Source organism: Podarcis raffonei, chromosome 8 (assembly GCF_027172205.1).
Source record: "Podarcis raffonei isolate rPodRaf1 chromosome 8, rPodRaf1.pri, whole genome shotgun sequence".
NCBI lineage: Eukaryota > Metazoa > Chordata > Lepidosauria > Squamata > Lacertidae > Podarcis > Podarcis raffonei.
This window is the reverse complement of record NC_070609.1, coordinates 79,899,178-79,916,211: the sequence shown is the minus strand read 5'-3', so window position 1 is coordinate 79,916,211 and position 17,034 is coordinate 79,899,178. Positions and strand designations below refer to the sequence as shown.

General features: G+C 49.4%; 1 protein-coding gene across 7 annotated transcripts in view; it reads left to right on the top strand.

The window, feature by feature from the left end:
• Positions 1-17,034, top strand: part of HSPG2 (heparan sulfate proteoglycan 2) — a 215,202-nt gene that overhangs the window by 48,951 nt on the left and 149,217 nt on the right. For 6 of the 7 annotated variants that reach the window (XM_053401047.1, XM_053401042.1, XM_053401044.1 and 3 more), the window contains exons 3-4: positions 2,610-2,693; positions 9,337-9,420. In XM_053401047.1, coding sequence (XP_053257022.1) covers positions 2,610-2,693; positions 9,337-9,420 — 168 coding nt within the window. The remainder of the gene's footprint in view (positions 1-2,609; positions 2,694-9,336; positions 9,421-17,034) is intronic. The other variant, XM_053401046.1, reaches the window with a different exon arrangement.

The window sequence follows — 17,034 nt, the reverse complement described above, 5'->3', positions numbered from 1 at the left end:
TCACAGAGTGCAGAGTTCACCTGTGGAACTCCCTCCCACAAGAGGCAATGATAGCCGACACCTTGAACGGCTTTAAAAGAGGATTGGACAAATTCGTGGATTAGGAGAAGGCTCTTTGTGTATTTATATTTCATTTTCAGTGGAGAAATAAATTGAAGGAGATAAAAAACAGAAAAACTGCATTCCAAATATGATTATATATATATATATCCATTCACAACATATGTCTAAAAGCAATCTGTTCGTATGTCACAAGAAATATGTTCTATCATATGTTCTATCTATTGATCAAAGGGGGGGGGCATAGTATTATCTTTCCAATGGATCAATATCAGTCTTTTGGCAAAAGTAAGGGTACGAAGAGTCCATCTCTGTTGACCCACTGTCAAACCGCACATCGTTAAGAGTGTGATTTAGGATAATATTATCATCTGACAATTTTAACTCACTCCCACATTGGTATTTATACATCCGAATACTTTTCTCCTTGTTTAATTGCGTTTTTAATAATGGTAATCTTGGAGTTGAAGAACCCCATAGGCATTTCTTTAATAATGAGCTTATTTTCTGGGAATATGGACTGTGAATATAATATGGGAGTAATATTCATTTACTCTTCCCCAAAGGGTAAGGTTTAATGACTCCTACCTGTCAATGTCTAAGGAAACCTCTTTGATTATGTTGTTCCTATTACCTGGTAGTAACTGGATTATATCTCTTGGAATTAAAATACCTACGTACTGAACAAATAGTAGTAGTAGTAGTAATAATAATAATAATAATAATAATAATAATAATAATAATAATATATTTATACCCTGCCCATAATAATATATTTATACCCTGCCCCTCTGGATGGCTCCCAACAGAATAATGCAGAACTGATATTTCTTGAATGTGTTAGCACCTTTTCGCCATTGGCACCAGTTCTGATTTAACCCAGTTTATAATAGAGTAGTCAGAAATTTGACCAAAAGTATTTATTGTTTGCAACAGCCTTTGGATACCAGTGTGACGTTTTGTATCATCTGCAAATGAAACCCACTGATATTCAACTGAGTTGTGAACTGCTCTGTAGATCTCGCTATGTTGTCTAATAGCACAGGCCAAGGGTTCGGAGCAGAACTTAGAGTATTTCCTAGGAAGTGGGTGGACTCTCCATCTCTGAAGATGGTTCAGAGACTTCAGCTAGTGCAGAATTCAGCGGCCAAGTTGCTCACCAGAGCAAGACGGTTTGAGCACATTACACCGATCCTGGCCCGACTGCACTGGCTACCAAATTGCTCCCAGGCCCAATTCAAAGTGCTGGTTTTGACCCACAAAGCCTTAAACAGCTCAGGACCGCAATACTTCAAGGACTGCCTCTTCCCATATGAACCTACCTGGACCCTGAGATCATCCTCTTAGGCCCTCCTTTGTGCGCCTCCTCCTTGACAGGTCCATAGGGTGGCAACATGAGAACGGGGCCTTCTCTGCAGTGGCTCCCTGTCTGTGGAATGCTGTCCCCAGGGAAGTTCACCTGGTGCCTTCATTACACACTTTTAGGTGCCAGACAAAAATGTACCTTTTTAACCAGGCCTTTGGTTCATCTGTTTGACATCCTATATCATTTTAAACGGTGGCTATTTTCTGGGGAAGGTGTTATTGGGTTGTTGTTTTTATTATAGTAGTAGTAGTAATAATGATAATAATAATAATATATTATTACCATTATTATTTATACCCCGCCCATCTGGCTGGGTTTCCCCAGCCACTCTGGGCGGCTTTCAACAGAATATTTAAATACAATAATCTATTAAACATTAAAAGCTTCCCTAAACAGGGCTGCCTTCAGATGTCTTCTAAAAGTCAGATGGTTGTTTATTTCCTTGACATCTGATGGGAGGGTGTTCCATAGGGTGGGCGCCACTACCGAGAAGGCCCTCTGCCTGGTTCCCTGTAACTTAGCTTCTCGCAGGGAGGGAACCGCTAGAAGGCCCTTGGCGCTGGACCTCAGTGTCCAGGTAGAACGATGGGGGTGGAGACATTCCTTCAGGTATACTGAGCCGAGGCTGTTTAGGGCTTTAAAGGTCAGGACCAACACTATTATTCTGCTATATCTTGTGATCTTTTCCGTGAACCGCCCTGAGACCTCCAGGTGTAGGATGGTATATAAACTCTAATTATTATTGTTATGTACTGGAAGTTCTCACCCTGGGCCAGCAGGGAGATACTGGAGATAGTTCAGGTCCACATATGCAAATAAGGGATCGAAAGTGACATTCAGTGATTGGATAGTTACAGAAAGCTGTTACAGTTACATTGTACTGGAGTTCTATATATGCAGGCTGGCTGAACCCTTCAGTTCAGTTCTGTTCTGACCTGTGAATAAACAAGAGCTGTCTGAAGAATCGCTGGGTCGTCTGATATGTTCACCCACAACTTAACAATTATTATTATTATTATTATTATTATTATTATTATTATTAATTATTATTATTCTGCTGCGATTCCTGCATTGCCAAGGGTTGGGCTAGATGAACCTCAGGGGTCCCTTCCAATTATACAGTGCTATGACTCTATGCTGGCTCAGGTGACACTCACGTCGTGATTCTTGCCTTCCCTTGCAGATGGGTATGGAAGTGGCGAGAACGGCAGCGGAACAGTCTCCCCGGACAAGCCTCTACCCACCATCGAGCCTCTCTTCCCCACAGGTAAGAGGCCAGTTGGGTCTTGGTCTAGCGGTGGGGTACAAGATGTCTCCAGATTCAATCCCCAAAGTCCCCCATCCCGAAGAAACTCCGGCTGTAGAGCTGGCAGCACCCTGGGGTGCAGCTCCTTGCAGGAAGTCCTGAGCTGGGTGTAACAGGGCTTCCAACACCTTCATACATGGGTGGGCAGGACGGGGGAGAAATTTGCAATGGTTCCTCAACCAAATTGGCTGGTCCTGGACGTATGTGTGGGTCAGAGCGCAGATATCAGTTGGATTGCAAATGTCGGAATGTCGGTAAAGGTAAAGGGACCCCTGACCATTAGGTCCAGTCGTGGCCGACTCTGGGGTTGCGGCGCTCATCTCGCTTTATTGGCCGAGGGAGCTGGTGTACAGCTTCCGGGTCATGTGGCCAGCAGGACTAAGCTGCTTCTGGCGAACCAGAGCAGAGCACGGAAACGCCGTTTACCTTCCCGCCGGAGCGGTACCTATTTATCTACTTGCACTCTGACGTGCTTTCAAACTGCTAGGTTGGCAGGAGCAGGGAGCGAGCAACGGGAGCTCACCCCATCACGGGGATTTGAACGGCCGACCTTCTGATCGGCAAGTCCTAGACTCTGTGGTTTAACCCACAGCACCACCCGCGTCCCTTTTTAACCAGAATGCGGGTATCAGTCATAAAAAAGAAACCTGGACAGTTAAGCCCAGTCAAAGTCCACTATGGGGTTGCGGCGCTTATATCGCTTTCAGGCCGAGGGAGCCGGCGTTTGGCCACAGACAGCTTTCCAGGTCATGTGACCAGCATGAGTAAACTGCTTCTGGCGCAATGGAACACCGTGACAAGTGCCAGAGCGCACAGAAACACCGTTTACTTTCCCACCGCAGTGGTACCTATTTATCTACTTGCACTTTGCTTTCGAACTGCTAGGTTGGCAGGAGCTGGGGCAGAGCGACGGGAGCTCACCCTGTTGTGTGGATTCGAACTGCCGACCTTCTGACCGGCAAGCCCAAGCGGCTCAGTGGTTTAGACCACAGGACAACCTCAGAAGGTGGTGGACTTGGAGATTTTTAAACAGAGGTTGGGTGACTGTCTATCAGGAATTCTTCCGCTGTGATTCCTGCTGAGCTAGAGGACCCTGTAATTCTCTGATGGAGATTTTAGCTCCTAAATAATACAAACAAAAGCTCCCATTTTACGGGGGAAATGTAGAATAAAAAGGTTGCCTCTAACGAAGCTCTTAAGTTACCATCGCCTACTGGGGTGTTGCGGCATGGGAGAATGAATATTGCAGGTTGCGGGTGACTTTCTTCAGATTGCACAATCTGTCACGCGCTGAGGTTCTACCGGTGCAAGTTGCCTTTGGATTTGGTGCAGTGTTCAAATCCACAGTGAAATTGTGCTCGAATTGTGCTTGCTCGTTTCCCGTGAGGGAAATGCAAAACATTAAACAAAGCCACAAAAGCTTGCAAACTACCCAGCCTAAAAGGAACTTATAATGTCTGGTTTCAATAGATTTTTCAAACGCTTAACTCAGTCTATTAAATAAGTTCATGAAGATACCAACATAAGGTAAGTTCGATGATATTCACAATACTGAGAGATGCTAGTAGAGTTGTAAGGTAAAGGGACCCCTGACCATTAGGTCCAGTCGTGGCCGACTCTGGGGTTGCGGCGCTCATCTCGCTTTATTGGCCGAGGGAGCCGGCATACAGCTTCCGGGTCATGTGGCCAGCATGACTAAGCCACTTCTGGCGCAACCAGAAGTGCTTTTGAACTGCTAGGTTGGCAGGAGCAGGGACCGAGCAACGGGAGCTCACCCCGTGGCGGGGATTCGAACCGCTGACCTTCTGATCGGCAAGTCCTAGGCTCTGTGGTTTAACCCACAGTGCCACCCACGTCCCATTGTGAATATTGTGAATATTCACAATATTGTATTGTGAATATCATTGAACTTACCTTTTGTTGTTATCTTCATGAACTGACTGAGTTAAGCATTTGAAAAATCTATTCAAACAAGACATTATAAGATCATTTTAGGCTGGGTCGTTCGCAAGTCTTTGTGGTTTGTTTAATGTTTTGTATTTTTCTTGGAAGGTTGCTAATGTATGTATAATTATTGTTCTGAGTACATTAATCGCCAGCGTGTTGCATGAGTCGCACTACTTCTTTCAGCAGCACAGGTTGCATTTTTCTAGCAGGTTTCCTATAAGGGGCAACTGGGAGCCACTGGGAGAAGGGGATGCTGAACTGGAAGGGCCACTGGTCTGATCCACCAGGACTCTTCTTCCTCTGTTCTTCGCCTCCCGATGCCTCTCGCCCACCAGACCCTGCTCCTGAGCTCCCATTTGGGGCATCTGGTCTGTGCTGGCAACCGGCAAGAGCCTGCGGCATGCCCGGTCGTGCCGCGGAGGGCGTCTGGTTCCGGATTCCTGCCTGAGCCGTGGGCAGGAGAGGCCTGGGGCGGTTTCCAGAGCCGCTGGCGAGATGAGTCCCTGCCGGCCCCATCCCATTCCCGACCCAAGAGGCCCATCCAACTGTGGGGGAGGCTTTTTGGAAAGGCGGAGGCCTGTCTTGTCTGCGGCGTCTCGGCAGGAGAAGTCGCCTCCGGCCCCTTCGACTATCCAGAGCATCTGTGCTCATTTCCAGCTTCCCGGTTCCTTTATTTATTGCCGTTCTATCCTACCTTTGCCTCCGACATGGTCTTTCTCCCCCCCCCCCACATTTCACCCCCACAACAACCCTGTGAGGTAGGTTAGACTGAGAGGCAGGAATTGGTCGTCAAGGTCATGGCTGAGTTGGGGGGGATTTGAACCTTGGTCTCCCAGGTCCTGGTCCGACACTCTAACCACTATGCCATACTGCCTCTCAGTGCGGGAGTTGGAAGCTTGGGAGAGAAGGAACAGAATCCACCTTCATCTGTCCCTGAACCATTTTTTTTTAAAGGACAACCAACCAGGAATAGACCAGATTCTGCCTTCTAGCTTAGGTCGGCGCAGGGCGTGTGTCGGCTCCTCTGCTTAGGAGCAAGGCTGAGAGTGCTGAGATTATTTGCCAAAATACTGCAAGGCCCTGGGTTCAATTTCTGGCAGCATCTGCCCGTAAGGGTGCAAATACCTGAAACCCCAGTGTTGCTGCCAGCCAGTGTTGATGTTATTGAGCTCAATGCGGTGTATGTTTGATTTGGCATAAGGCAGCTAAGGTGTGGGGTGCACACCTTTATTCCCCCTGCAGAGATGTTGGGGTGCAGGTTCCCAAAACACAAATGGTCATGCCCTAATTGATATAGAGGTGTGCATTTGGAGGGACTTTCAGAGGGGAAAACAAACACTGGCTGCATACACATCATGGATTTAAAGCACACACACACATACCCAAAGAAGAAATCTGGGAATAGTAGTTTCTTGTGGGTGCTGGGAACTGTAGTTTCTTGTGGGTGCTGGGAACTGTAGCACTCTTGGTAGGGGCCAAACTACATTTCCCAGGGGGGAATGTGCTTTAAATTTGTTGGGGCGCATCCAGTCCCATTCTCCTCGAAGCAGACCCACTGAAACAAATGAACCCAAGTCCTGCACGCTCGTGAGCTTCAGTAGGTCTACTCTGAGTAGGGCTGGCATTGGCGACAACCCTCCCCCTGTACACCAGCTACACCACTTGCTGCCAGAGATGTTTTGCGTGCAAGCCGATGGGCCCCTCTTGCAAACAAGGCAGCAGCTGTTGCGTGCGTGTTTGTGTTTTTCATCCCGTAAGCAAAAGCTTTTAGAAGAGAAAACAAATTACTTTTAAAAAGCCGAGGGGGGAAAGAGAGAGAGAGAGAGGTCTAGATCCCTGCTTGCAAAAGCGGGCTGGGTGTGTAAAGTTTATGTTGGGAGCAGTCGCTCCTCTGCTGCCTGGGCCTGCTGCAGAATTTGGGTCTCTGCACATGCATGTATTTTTATTTTAAGGCGCTCCGCTCCTTTTGACATCTTGGTTGGGGGAAAACCCCAGACCATTTCTGCTCCCTGGGAGGCATTCCAAGGGGAGGCAGGATCTGGTGGGGCGAGTCCTTTGGAAGTTTGGGGCTACGGCCCTCTATCTGGGAGCCAAGGGGGTTGCCAAGATGGGGGGGTTTGAAGGCGGGGAGGGGGATAGATCCGGTGGGTGGGTGGGGGGCGTTGGAAGCACAAACCTCTGCACACACACCCATGCTGTTTCATGTTCCCTTCCCCATACAGCCCTCAGACACACCCACAGACCTGCAAACCTGCGTCAGAATTCAGAGGAAATTCAAAACAATGCGCAGAGATCATTTCCCCCCAGATGTTCTATCCTGAACCATGCTTATCCTTCGCCTGCAGTTATAAACTCCTCTGGTCTGGTTGGCTTTGGGGAGGTGGGGGCGCAACTGTTTCTGATGTCATCACCCATTTTGGGAGAGCATCACTGCGGGTGTGGAGGACCACAGCTCTCCTGGCTCTTGGGTAGGCAAACGAAGGCCCGGGGGGCCGGATTCAGCCCAATCACCTTCTAAATCCGGCCCACGGGCGGTCCAGGAATCAGCGTGTTTTTACACGAGTAGAATGTGTCCTTTTATTTACAATGCATCTCTGGGTTTTTTGTGGGGCATAGGAATTTGTTCATTATTTCCCTCAAAAAAATATAGTCCGGCCCCCCACAAGGTCTGAGGGACAGTAGACCGGCCCCCTGCTGAAAAAGTTTGCTGACCCCTGTCTGAAAAAGTTTGCTGACCCCATCTGAACAGATGGGGCAATGGAGGCATTTCAGATGGGTGGGGGGAGGCAGGCGGGCTGTAGAGAGGGGGTTGTGAGGGGTGTGCCTGGGAGGACATTGAGGTGAGGGTCGTTGTTGGGGAGCATAGCAGTGAGCGTGCCCATGCTTGGTCCTTTCGTCTTGGCCCCCCATCCTGCCCCATATGTCTACTTCCTTCCCTCCTATTGATGGCTGACAATTCAGCACTCAATAGCCAAACTTTCCTGCCCTTTCTACCTTCCTCAGTTGGTTAGAGCGTGGTGCTGATGATGCCAAGGTTGCAGGATCAGTCCCCATCTGGGACAGCTGCATATTTCAGCATTTTAGATGACCATGTTATAAGGGGGGGGGAAAACCCTGTCCTTTTTCCCTTATGGGGTATCCAAGAGCCCATATAGAGTCCTTAAGTGGGTTCCCTATCGGTAGGAGAAAATAACAGAGGCCAGCCAGAGAACATTGAGAAGCAAAGTGGCTAGTAAGTCTGATCTATATCAAACTGTTGCAACAGGGTCCTCACTCATCACATGCAGGAGGGAGGAGGAACCCAGAACAATGGTGCATAAACCCTTATATAGACTTTTGAAATTGCCCACCCTGGAGCCCAAGGTAAAGGTAAAGGGACCCCTGGCCATTAGGTCCAGTCGTGACTGACTCTGGGGTTGCGGCGCTCATCTCACTTTATTGGCCGAGGGAGCCAGCGTACAGCTTCCGGGTCATGTGGCCAGCATGACTAAGCCGCTTCTGGCGAACCAGAGCATCGCACGGAAACGCCGTTTACCTTCCCGCTGGAGCGGTACCTATTTATCTACTTGCACTTTGACATGCTTTCGAACTGCTAGGTTGGCAGGAGCAGGGACTGAGAAACGGGAGCTCACCCCGTTGTGGGGATTCGAACCGCCGACCTTCTGATCGGCAAGCCCTAGGCTCTCTGGTTTAACCCACAGTGCCACCCGCATCCCATTAAACCCTTATATAGACTTTTGAAATTGCCCACCCTGTAGCACAAGACCACCCCCAAAACATCATACATACATCACAGAAGGGCGTGGTCTACAGCAGAAATATATCACAAGAGGCTGTCTCCAGCAGAAAACCTGTTTGCCAGGATATTTGTTAATGGTCACTGATCGCTTTACCTGAGCAGCCTGGCCTTTCCTTTGCGATGGTAAATACTTTAAATTCCTGAATCCCGGTGAGCGGTCACAGGTTCACCGTATTCACACACAAATACGCCCTTAAGACAGGTAAGCAAAAGACAATAGATATGGCTTTCCCATTTCCTTCCTCCCTATAGAGAAATATTTGAGGACCATTTGGGAGAGTCAAAATGACTTCAGGATGGGTCTCCTGTACTATTTCAGGCATGTGGTTTATATACAGTGGTACCTCAGGTTAAGTATTTAATTCGTTCCGGAGGTCCGTACTTAACCTGAAACTGTTCTTAACCTGAAGCACCACTTTAGCTAATGGGGCCTCCTGCTGCTGCCGCGCAGCCGGAGCACGATTTCTGTTCTCAGCCTGAAGCAAAGTTCTTAACCTGAGGTAATATTTCTGGGTTAGTGGAGTCTGTAACCTGAAGCGTATGTAACCTGAAGCGTATGTAACCCGAGGTACCACTGTACTTATGTGTGTGTTTGCCTTGTAAATTTATGAACATATGATTTATATATTTGAGATTTATAAATTCTTACAACCCTCAGAGTCCCTTCCAACTCTACAATTCTATGATTCTATTATTCCTTCCTCAACTGCCTCAATAACCAAACCTCTCCATCCTTCCTTCCAAATTTCTGTCTCCTTCCTTTTCTGTTAGTCAGGCACTAGAATTTTCAATAACAAAACTGGTTTTTCCTTTCCTCTCCTCCTTCTCTTCTCTTTTCTTTTCTTCTCTTCTCTGCAGACCTTCCATCTCCTCCTCCTGTCCGGCTCCCTCCCCCTGCAAGCATGACCGGTGCAGAGACCCCTGAGGATGACTCTCTGCTCAGTAAGTGGCTAGTCCCTAACGGTTACCCACTGTTATAGAAAAAACCTGCTCCTTTTCCCTTATGGGGTATCCAAGAGCCTGTATAGAGTCCTTCAGTGTGTTCCCTATTGGTGGGAGAAAATAACAGAGGCCAGCCAGAGAATATCGAGAAGCAAAGCAGCTAGTAAGCCTGATCTTTATTGATCTGTTGCAACAGGGTCTTCACTCACCACACGCAGGAGGAAGGAGGGACCCAGAACAATGGTGTGCAAGGCCTTAGATAGACTTTTGAAATTGCCCACCTCGTAGCCAGAGACCACCCCCCAAAACATCATACATACATCACAGAAAGGGGTGGTCTACAGCAGAAATACATCACAAGAGGCAGTCTCCAGCAGAAATCCTGTTTGCTAGGATACCTGATAATGGTCACTGATTGCTTTACCTGGGCAGCCTGACCATTCTTTTGTGATGGTTTTGTTGTTGTTGTTGTTGTTTAGTCGTTTAGTCGTGTCCGACTCTTCGTGACCCCCTGGACCAGAGCACGCCAGGCACTCCTGTCTTCCACTGCCTCCCGTAGTTTGGTCAAACTCATGCTAGTAACCTCGAAAACACTATCCAACCATCTCGTCCTCTGTCGCCCCCTTCTCCTTGTGCCCTCCATCTTTCCCAACATCAGGGTCTTCTCCAGGGAGTCTTCTCTTCTCATGAGGTGGCCAAAGTCTTGGAGCCTCAGCTTCACGATCTGTCCTTCCAGTGAGCACTCAGGGCTGATTTCCTTAAGAATGGATGCGTTTGATCTTCTTGCAGCCCATGGGACTCTCAGGAGTCTCCTCCAGCACCATAATTCAAAAGCATCAATTCTTTGGCGATCAGCCTTCTTTATGGTCCAGCTCTCACTTCCATACATCACTACTGGGAAAACCATGGCTTTAACTATACAGACCTTTGTTGGCGATGTCTCTACTTCTGAATTCCTGAATTCAGGTCACAGGCTCCCCCTATTCATACACAAATAAGCCCTTAAGACAGGTAAGCAGAAGTCAATGGCGAGGTTTTCCCATTTCCTTCCTCCTTGCAGATTTGAGGACAATTTGGGAGAGTCAAAATGGCTTGAGTATTGTTCTCCTGTACTATTTCAGACACGTGGTTTATATACTTACGGTATGTATGTGTTTGCCTTGTACATTTATGAAGGTTTATTTTGTATTTGGGACCTTAGAATTCTTATAACACCACCCAGCATGGGTCATTGCAGCCTGCATGTGAAGAAAGCCAGAGGCTATGCTGCCAGGAGGGGGCTGAGTTGGGGTGCCCTGCTGTGCCCCCCCCCAAAGCCATTGTTATGGTCAAAAGAAAGCTGGTTTTTTGGTGGTGATGGGCATGGAATAATTAGCTGCCTGCTGGAAATTGTCTGGCGCGGAGGCAGGGAGAGGGGTGTCATGGAGCGAGGGCAATGTTGCTCAGTGGTTAGAGCGCCTGCTTTGCAGGTTCAGCTCAGGGCGGCATTGCCAGGTAGTGCTGGAAATCTCCCTGCAGAGCTGCTGCCAGTCAGAGTCAACCTTATTGAGCTAGGTGGACCGATGGTCTGACTCGGTCGACGAAGACAGCTTCCCGTGATTCTATCCGAGAACAAGTTGGGTGCCCGGGAATTTTTGGGTGGGCGTTTAATGTGATGATCCCATGGGCGATCTCTCTACCCCTTGACTTTTGCAATGAGGGAAGGGGAGGTCTGGCTAGCCAAACTGACTCAGCCAACAGGAAGAAGCCCGCAGACCTCTCTCTCTCTCTCTTTTATTGTTCTCCTTTTGCGACTCAAAGCGATTTTCCAGCTCACCCGCCCCAGGGAGCGAGAGAGGCGAGGCACTGAGCGCAGGGCTCCTTAAAAGGAATCAAAGACTTGGGGCTGATTTTTACACGACTGGAGCAACTGCAGCGCCGGGGGTGGGGGTGACAGTTGCCAAGGCTGGCCAGGCCTCTACAGGGTGCAGACGGATAAATCTGCCTGGATATTTGCCTGGGTTTCTCTGGTGCTCTGCTCCACCACTCCCACCCTGCCTCCTTTGCCAGGCCTCTTCCCTCTCTTTAAGAGCCTGGTGGCCGGATCAGGCCAAAAATCCTCATCTGGCCTAAGCGTCCGGTTCGCACCGTGGCCAAACAGATACTCCAATGGGCAGCAGCAGCACCCTCCTTGCTTGTGATCCACAGGGATTTGGAGGTAGACTGCGCCAGCATCTGGAGGCTCCATTGGTTGAGCGTAGCTGGTCGCTACTCCCAGTGAAGCTAAGGAGCGGCGAAGGGCCTGGTGGATCAGGCCAGTGTGTCCCATCTAGTACACAGAGTCCTGCTCTCACAGTGGCCAACCAGATACCCGTTGTGGGAACCCCGCAAGCAGGACCCGGGTGCGAAAGAAGCTGGAATCCCGGTGATTCCCAGAAACCGGCATTCTGAAGTATTACTGCTTCTGATTGTGGATCCTTTCCCCTTATATAATAATAATAATAATTTATTATTTGTACCCCGCCCATCTGGCTGGGTTTCCCCAGCCACTCTGGGCGGCTTCCACAGAGACCAAAAATACACTAAAATGTCACAGATTAAAAACTTCCCTGAAGATGTCTTCTGAATCTCAGGTAGTTGTTTATCGCTTTGACATCTGGTGGGAGGGTGTTCCACAGGGCGGGCTCCACTACCGAGAAGGCCCTCTGCTTGGTTCCCTGTAGCTTTGCTTCTAGCAATGAGGGAACCGCCAGAAGGCCCTCGGCGCTGGACCTCAGCGTCCAGGCAGAACGATGGGGGAAGAAATCCTTCCTTTGTTTAGAAGGGACCTGCCTCCCCACCGCACCTTCTATGGGTCTGTTTGTAACTCCTTTTGTAATGCCTTTCCTGGAGTTGGGGCGAAGATGGCTTCTCCTCGCAAGCCCACATCTGGCTCCCCAGATGTGCCCCAGGCCATCTCCCAGGCCTTGTCCCAAACGAGCGGGGCTGTGGCAGGAGATTCAGCCTTGACATTGCTCCTGGGGCAAGCCTGCTGCCTCATCCCTTGCCCTGTTCAGAGGGGGCCACAACCCCCAAAATGCTTTTTGTCTCTGAGAGCCAGTGTTGCATAGTGGTTTCAGCATCGGACTTGGGTTCAAATCCCTGCACTTGGCCTGGAAGTTCACCGGGTGTGACCTTGGGGGTCAGCGTCCCTTCCTCTCAGCCTGACATAACTCACAGGGCTGTTGTGAGGATTAAATGTGGAAGGGGGAGAATAGCGGGATATGAATGCCATGAAACCAAAAGAGATAAAGGCTGCCTGCCTATTCTCCGACAACGGCTGTGCCCCAGCAGAGAGGGAACTGCACTCTGCATGCGCTCAGAGGAAGCACATTTCTCTGCTGTTTTGCTCCCACCTTCCAGAGCTGAGTTTCCAGCACTTAAAATAATAATAATAATAATAATAATAATAATAATAATAATAATAATACAGTGGTACCTTGGGTTACATACGCTTCAGGTTACATATGCTTCAGGTTACAGACTCCACTAACCCGGAAATAGTACCTTGGGTTAAGAACTTTGCTTCAGGATGAGAACAGAAATCGTGCTCCAGCGGCGTGGCGGCAGCAGGAGGCCCAATTAGCTAAAGTGGTGCTTCAGGTTAAGAACAGTTTCAGGTTAATAATAGACCTCTGGAACAAATTAAGTACATAACCAGAGGTACCACTATAATAATAATAATAATAAATTTTATTTATACCCCACCCTCTCCAGCCGAAGCCGGGCTCAGAGCAGCTAACAACAATAAAAGTAACACAGCATTCTAAAATCAATTCCTTCTAAAATCAATTCAAAATCGAATTAATGGCAACTGTTGGGCTAGAATTCTGTGAGGATTACCGAAGGAGGGGGTCAGACTGTGCCCTGGCCAAAGGCCTGGTGGAACAGCTCTGTCTTGCAGGCCCTGCGGAAAGATGTCAAGTCCTGCAGGGCCCTGGTCTTTTGTGACAGAGCGTTCCACCAGATCGGGGCCACAGCCCAAAAAGCCCTGAGCTTCAAGGGGCTGAATTAATCCTTGGGGTGATGCTAACCCCGGAGGCAACAATCTGGGTCAACCCCCAAATGTCGCAGAGCCTGGCAGGAAAGATTTGCATGTTGCTGTGGCAAGGAAGAGATTAAGGCAAGGGGTTTTTTGGGGGGGTGTGTGTGAGAGAACTACCCCATACCATTTCCTCCACCCAAACATTCATCCCCCTTAAGAAAAAAATACTGTTAGGGCATTAGAAAGGGCTGTTTGAATCCATGGGCATGGCACATTCTTTGGGGGTGACTCTGCAAGGCAGGGAGGAGCGGGCAGCTCTTGCCAGGTCATGGGGGCACAGTGGCACATGGGGCATCTGAATGGGACCTTTGTATGGGTTGGACAACGGGTACCCCTGTTTGCCCGGGCTGCATGTGAGTGGGATACAGGCACCCTGGCATCCCTGCCTTGGGCTGTTGTCCTGGAGTTGGAGAAGGAGGCCTAATGCAATTCTGGGCTGCATCCACAGAAGTCTAGTGTCCAGATCAAGGGAAGTACCGTATTTTTCGCACCATAGGACGCACTTTTTCCCCTCCAAAAATGAAGGGGAAATGTGTGTGCGTCCTATGGTGCGAATGCAGGCTTTCGCTGAAGCCTGGTGAGTGAGAGGGGTCGGTGCGCACCGACCCCTCACGCTCTCCAGGCTTCGCACACCTCTCTGCAAGCAGCGGGAGCCCAGCGCTGGGCTCCCGCTGCTTGCGGAGAGTTGCCTGCATGCTCAGGCCTGCGCGCGCTGAGCTCAGCGCGTACAGGCTTCGTGGACCTCTCCGCAAGCAGCGGGAGCGCTCCCGCTGCTTGCGGAGACTTGCCTGCATGCTGAAGCCTGCGTGCGCTGAGCTCAGCGCGTCCAGGCTTCGCGGACCTCTCCGCAAGCAGCGGGAGCGCTCCTGCTGCTTGCGGAGAGTTGCCAGCATGCCGAAGCCTGCGCGAGCTGAGATCAGCGCACCCAGGCTTCGCGGACCTCTCAGCAAGCAGTGGGAGCGCTCCCACGGCTTGCAGAGAGCTGCCTGTTTGGGGGCTGGGGTCGGGGGAAGCTCGAGCTTCCCCCGCCCCAGCCCCGCGCCTGGGGGGGGGGGAATAATTCCCCCCCCTTTATTTTCCCCCCAAAAAACTGGGTGCGCCCTATGGTCCGGTGCGCCCTATGGTGCGAAAAATACGGTAATACCGTATTGGCCCGGATATAAGCCGCACCCACAAATAAGCCCACAAATAAGCTAAAAATTCAAGGGAGGGGGAGAGGAAAAAAAAGACAATACCCAAATATAAGCCATTCCCTTAAAATTCTGCAGACATTCACACCCGTAAATGACAAACGTAGAAGAAAATCCTACAGCGATATCGTAAAAGCCCATTTTTGTAAGGTCGCGAATTTAAGCTGTGCTTTAGCTTTTCACTGTTGGAATTTGGTGGGGGGGAGTGCGGCTTATATTCAGGCTGATACGGCATTACCACTCTATTCTGCCTTGGTCAGACCACACCTGGAATACTGTGTTCTGGGCACCACAATTTAAGATGGATGTTGACACGCTGGAAGGTGCGCAGAGGAGGGCAACCAAGATGATGAAGGGCCTGGAAATCAAGCCTGATGAGGAACGATTGAGGGAGTTGGGTTTACTTTAGCTTCAGAAAGAGGAGACTTGAGAGGAGAGAGGGATAGCCATCTTCAAATATCTCAAGGCCTGTCCCATGGAAGAAGGGGCAAGCTTATTTTCTCCTGCTCGAGTCGTAGGACTTGAATCCATGACTTCCAAGTTACAAGACAGGAGATTCTGACTAGACATCAGGAAGAACTTTCTGACAGTAAGAGATGTTTGACTCCCTCAGGACGTGGTGGACTCTCCTCCTTTGGAGGATTTTAAGCAGAGGTTGGATGGTCATCTGTCATGGATGCTGTAGCTGAAATTCTTGCATTGCAGGGGGTTGGACTAGATGACCCTAGGGTCTTTTCCAAATATACTATTCTGCGATTAAGGGGGACTTTGCCCCTCTGATGCTTCTGCAGCCAGTCTCACCCTAGATCACCTAGCAATGGTTGTTGGCCAGAGAAGCAGGGTGTTTTCGCCCCACTCTGTTCAAGGCTGTGGGTCTGACTACTGCCCCGATGGAGGTGTTGGGTTGCACTCTGAGCTAGAAAGGCAGCATGGCATGTCAGATTAAGACCGGGGAGAGACCAGGGTTCAAATCCCACAACTCAACCATGAAGCTCCCTGGGTGATGTCAGGCCAGCGTTACTTATCTTTCAGACTAATCTACCTCACAGGACTGTTGTGAGAAAAAAACAGGGAGAGGGAGAACCATGTAGGCCGCTTTGAGCTCACTGGAGGAAAAAAGTGGGACTGAAATATAGTGAATAAATAAATAGTCCTGCTCAGAGTGTTGAAAACAATACAGCAGCTGGGAAACCCAGCCAGATGGACGGGGTATAAATTTATTATTATTATTATTATTATTATTATTATTATTATTATTATTATTATTATTAGTGGTCTCAGGGTTCCTGTTGTGACGCACTGCCTAGCCTTAGTCACATCACCTGCCTCTTCCTAGGTGGCCACCTGTCATGAATTCTTTAGTAGAGATTCCTTCATTCCAGGGGTTTGCACTAGATGACGCTTAGGGTCCTCTTCTAAATCTGTGATTATTCTACAATCCCCTGCTCTTTGTCCTACCTCAGGGCTGCTGTGCAGCCAGACACAAGACCAGCCGAGCAGTGTCCTATCCCCGAATTGAAAAAGTGCAGTTAAGGGCCCCAGTTAACTGGAGTTAAGATTATCATGTCTCCAGAGCGGGGCCTTTTCTGCAGTGGCTCCATGGCGATGAAACACACTCCGCTAAGAAACAGGCCTCTGATCTCCCCAGATCTCCTGCTGCAGGCGGTGAAAATGTGTGTTTGGGAACAAGCAGACAACTTTGCATAGCTTTCAATGCACCGTTTAACACAATTGTAATTTAATTTGCATTTGTGTGTCTGTGTGTGTTTTAAAGGTGGCTTAGAAATATTGCAGACAAGTAAATGAGTACATTTTAAAATTAGCCAAACAGCCTTGCGATAAGCTAGCGGGTCTGGGAGCCCATCTCAATTCCAGATGCAGCAGAATCAGCCCTCTTTCTTCTTCCCTCGAAAAGTCAAACACCTTGAATTCTGCAGAGGCTGGAAGCCAAGGGGCCAGTGATTCCCTGGCAGTGATTCCTGCATTGCAGCGGGTTGGGCTAGATGACCCTTGGATCCCTCTTCTAAATCTGTGAATCTACGATTCCCTGCTCTTTGCTCTTTTTGCCATATAACTCTGTCCTGCCTCAGGGCTGCTGTGCAGCCAGACCCAAGACCAGCCGGGCAGTGTCCTCTCTCCCCATTCAAAAAGTGCAGTTAAGGGTCCCAGTTAACTGCCTCGGATGAAAGGGAGCAGCCAAGGAGAGTTGCCTCTCGCCCCCGTTCCGTTTCCCTGCAGGGAAAGCGCCTGATGCAGACGCGGCTCTCGCTGCAGAGGCACCTGGAGTGCCGAAAACGTTGCTGTCGCACACCCTTCCGTCGCTTGGCCTGCCTCGCAGCTGCGCCTGGGAGCTGCCGCTGG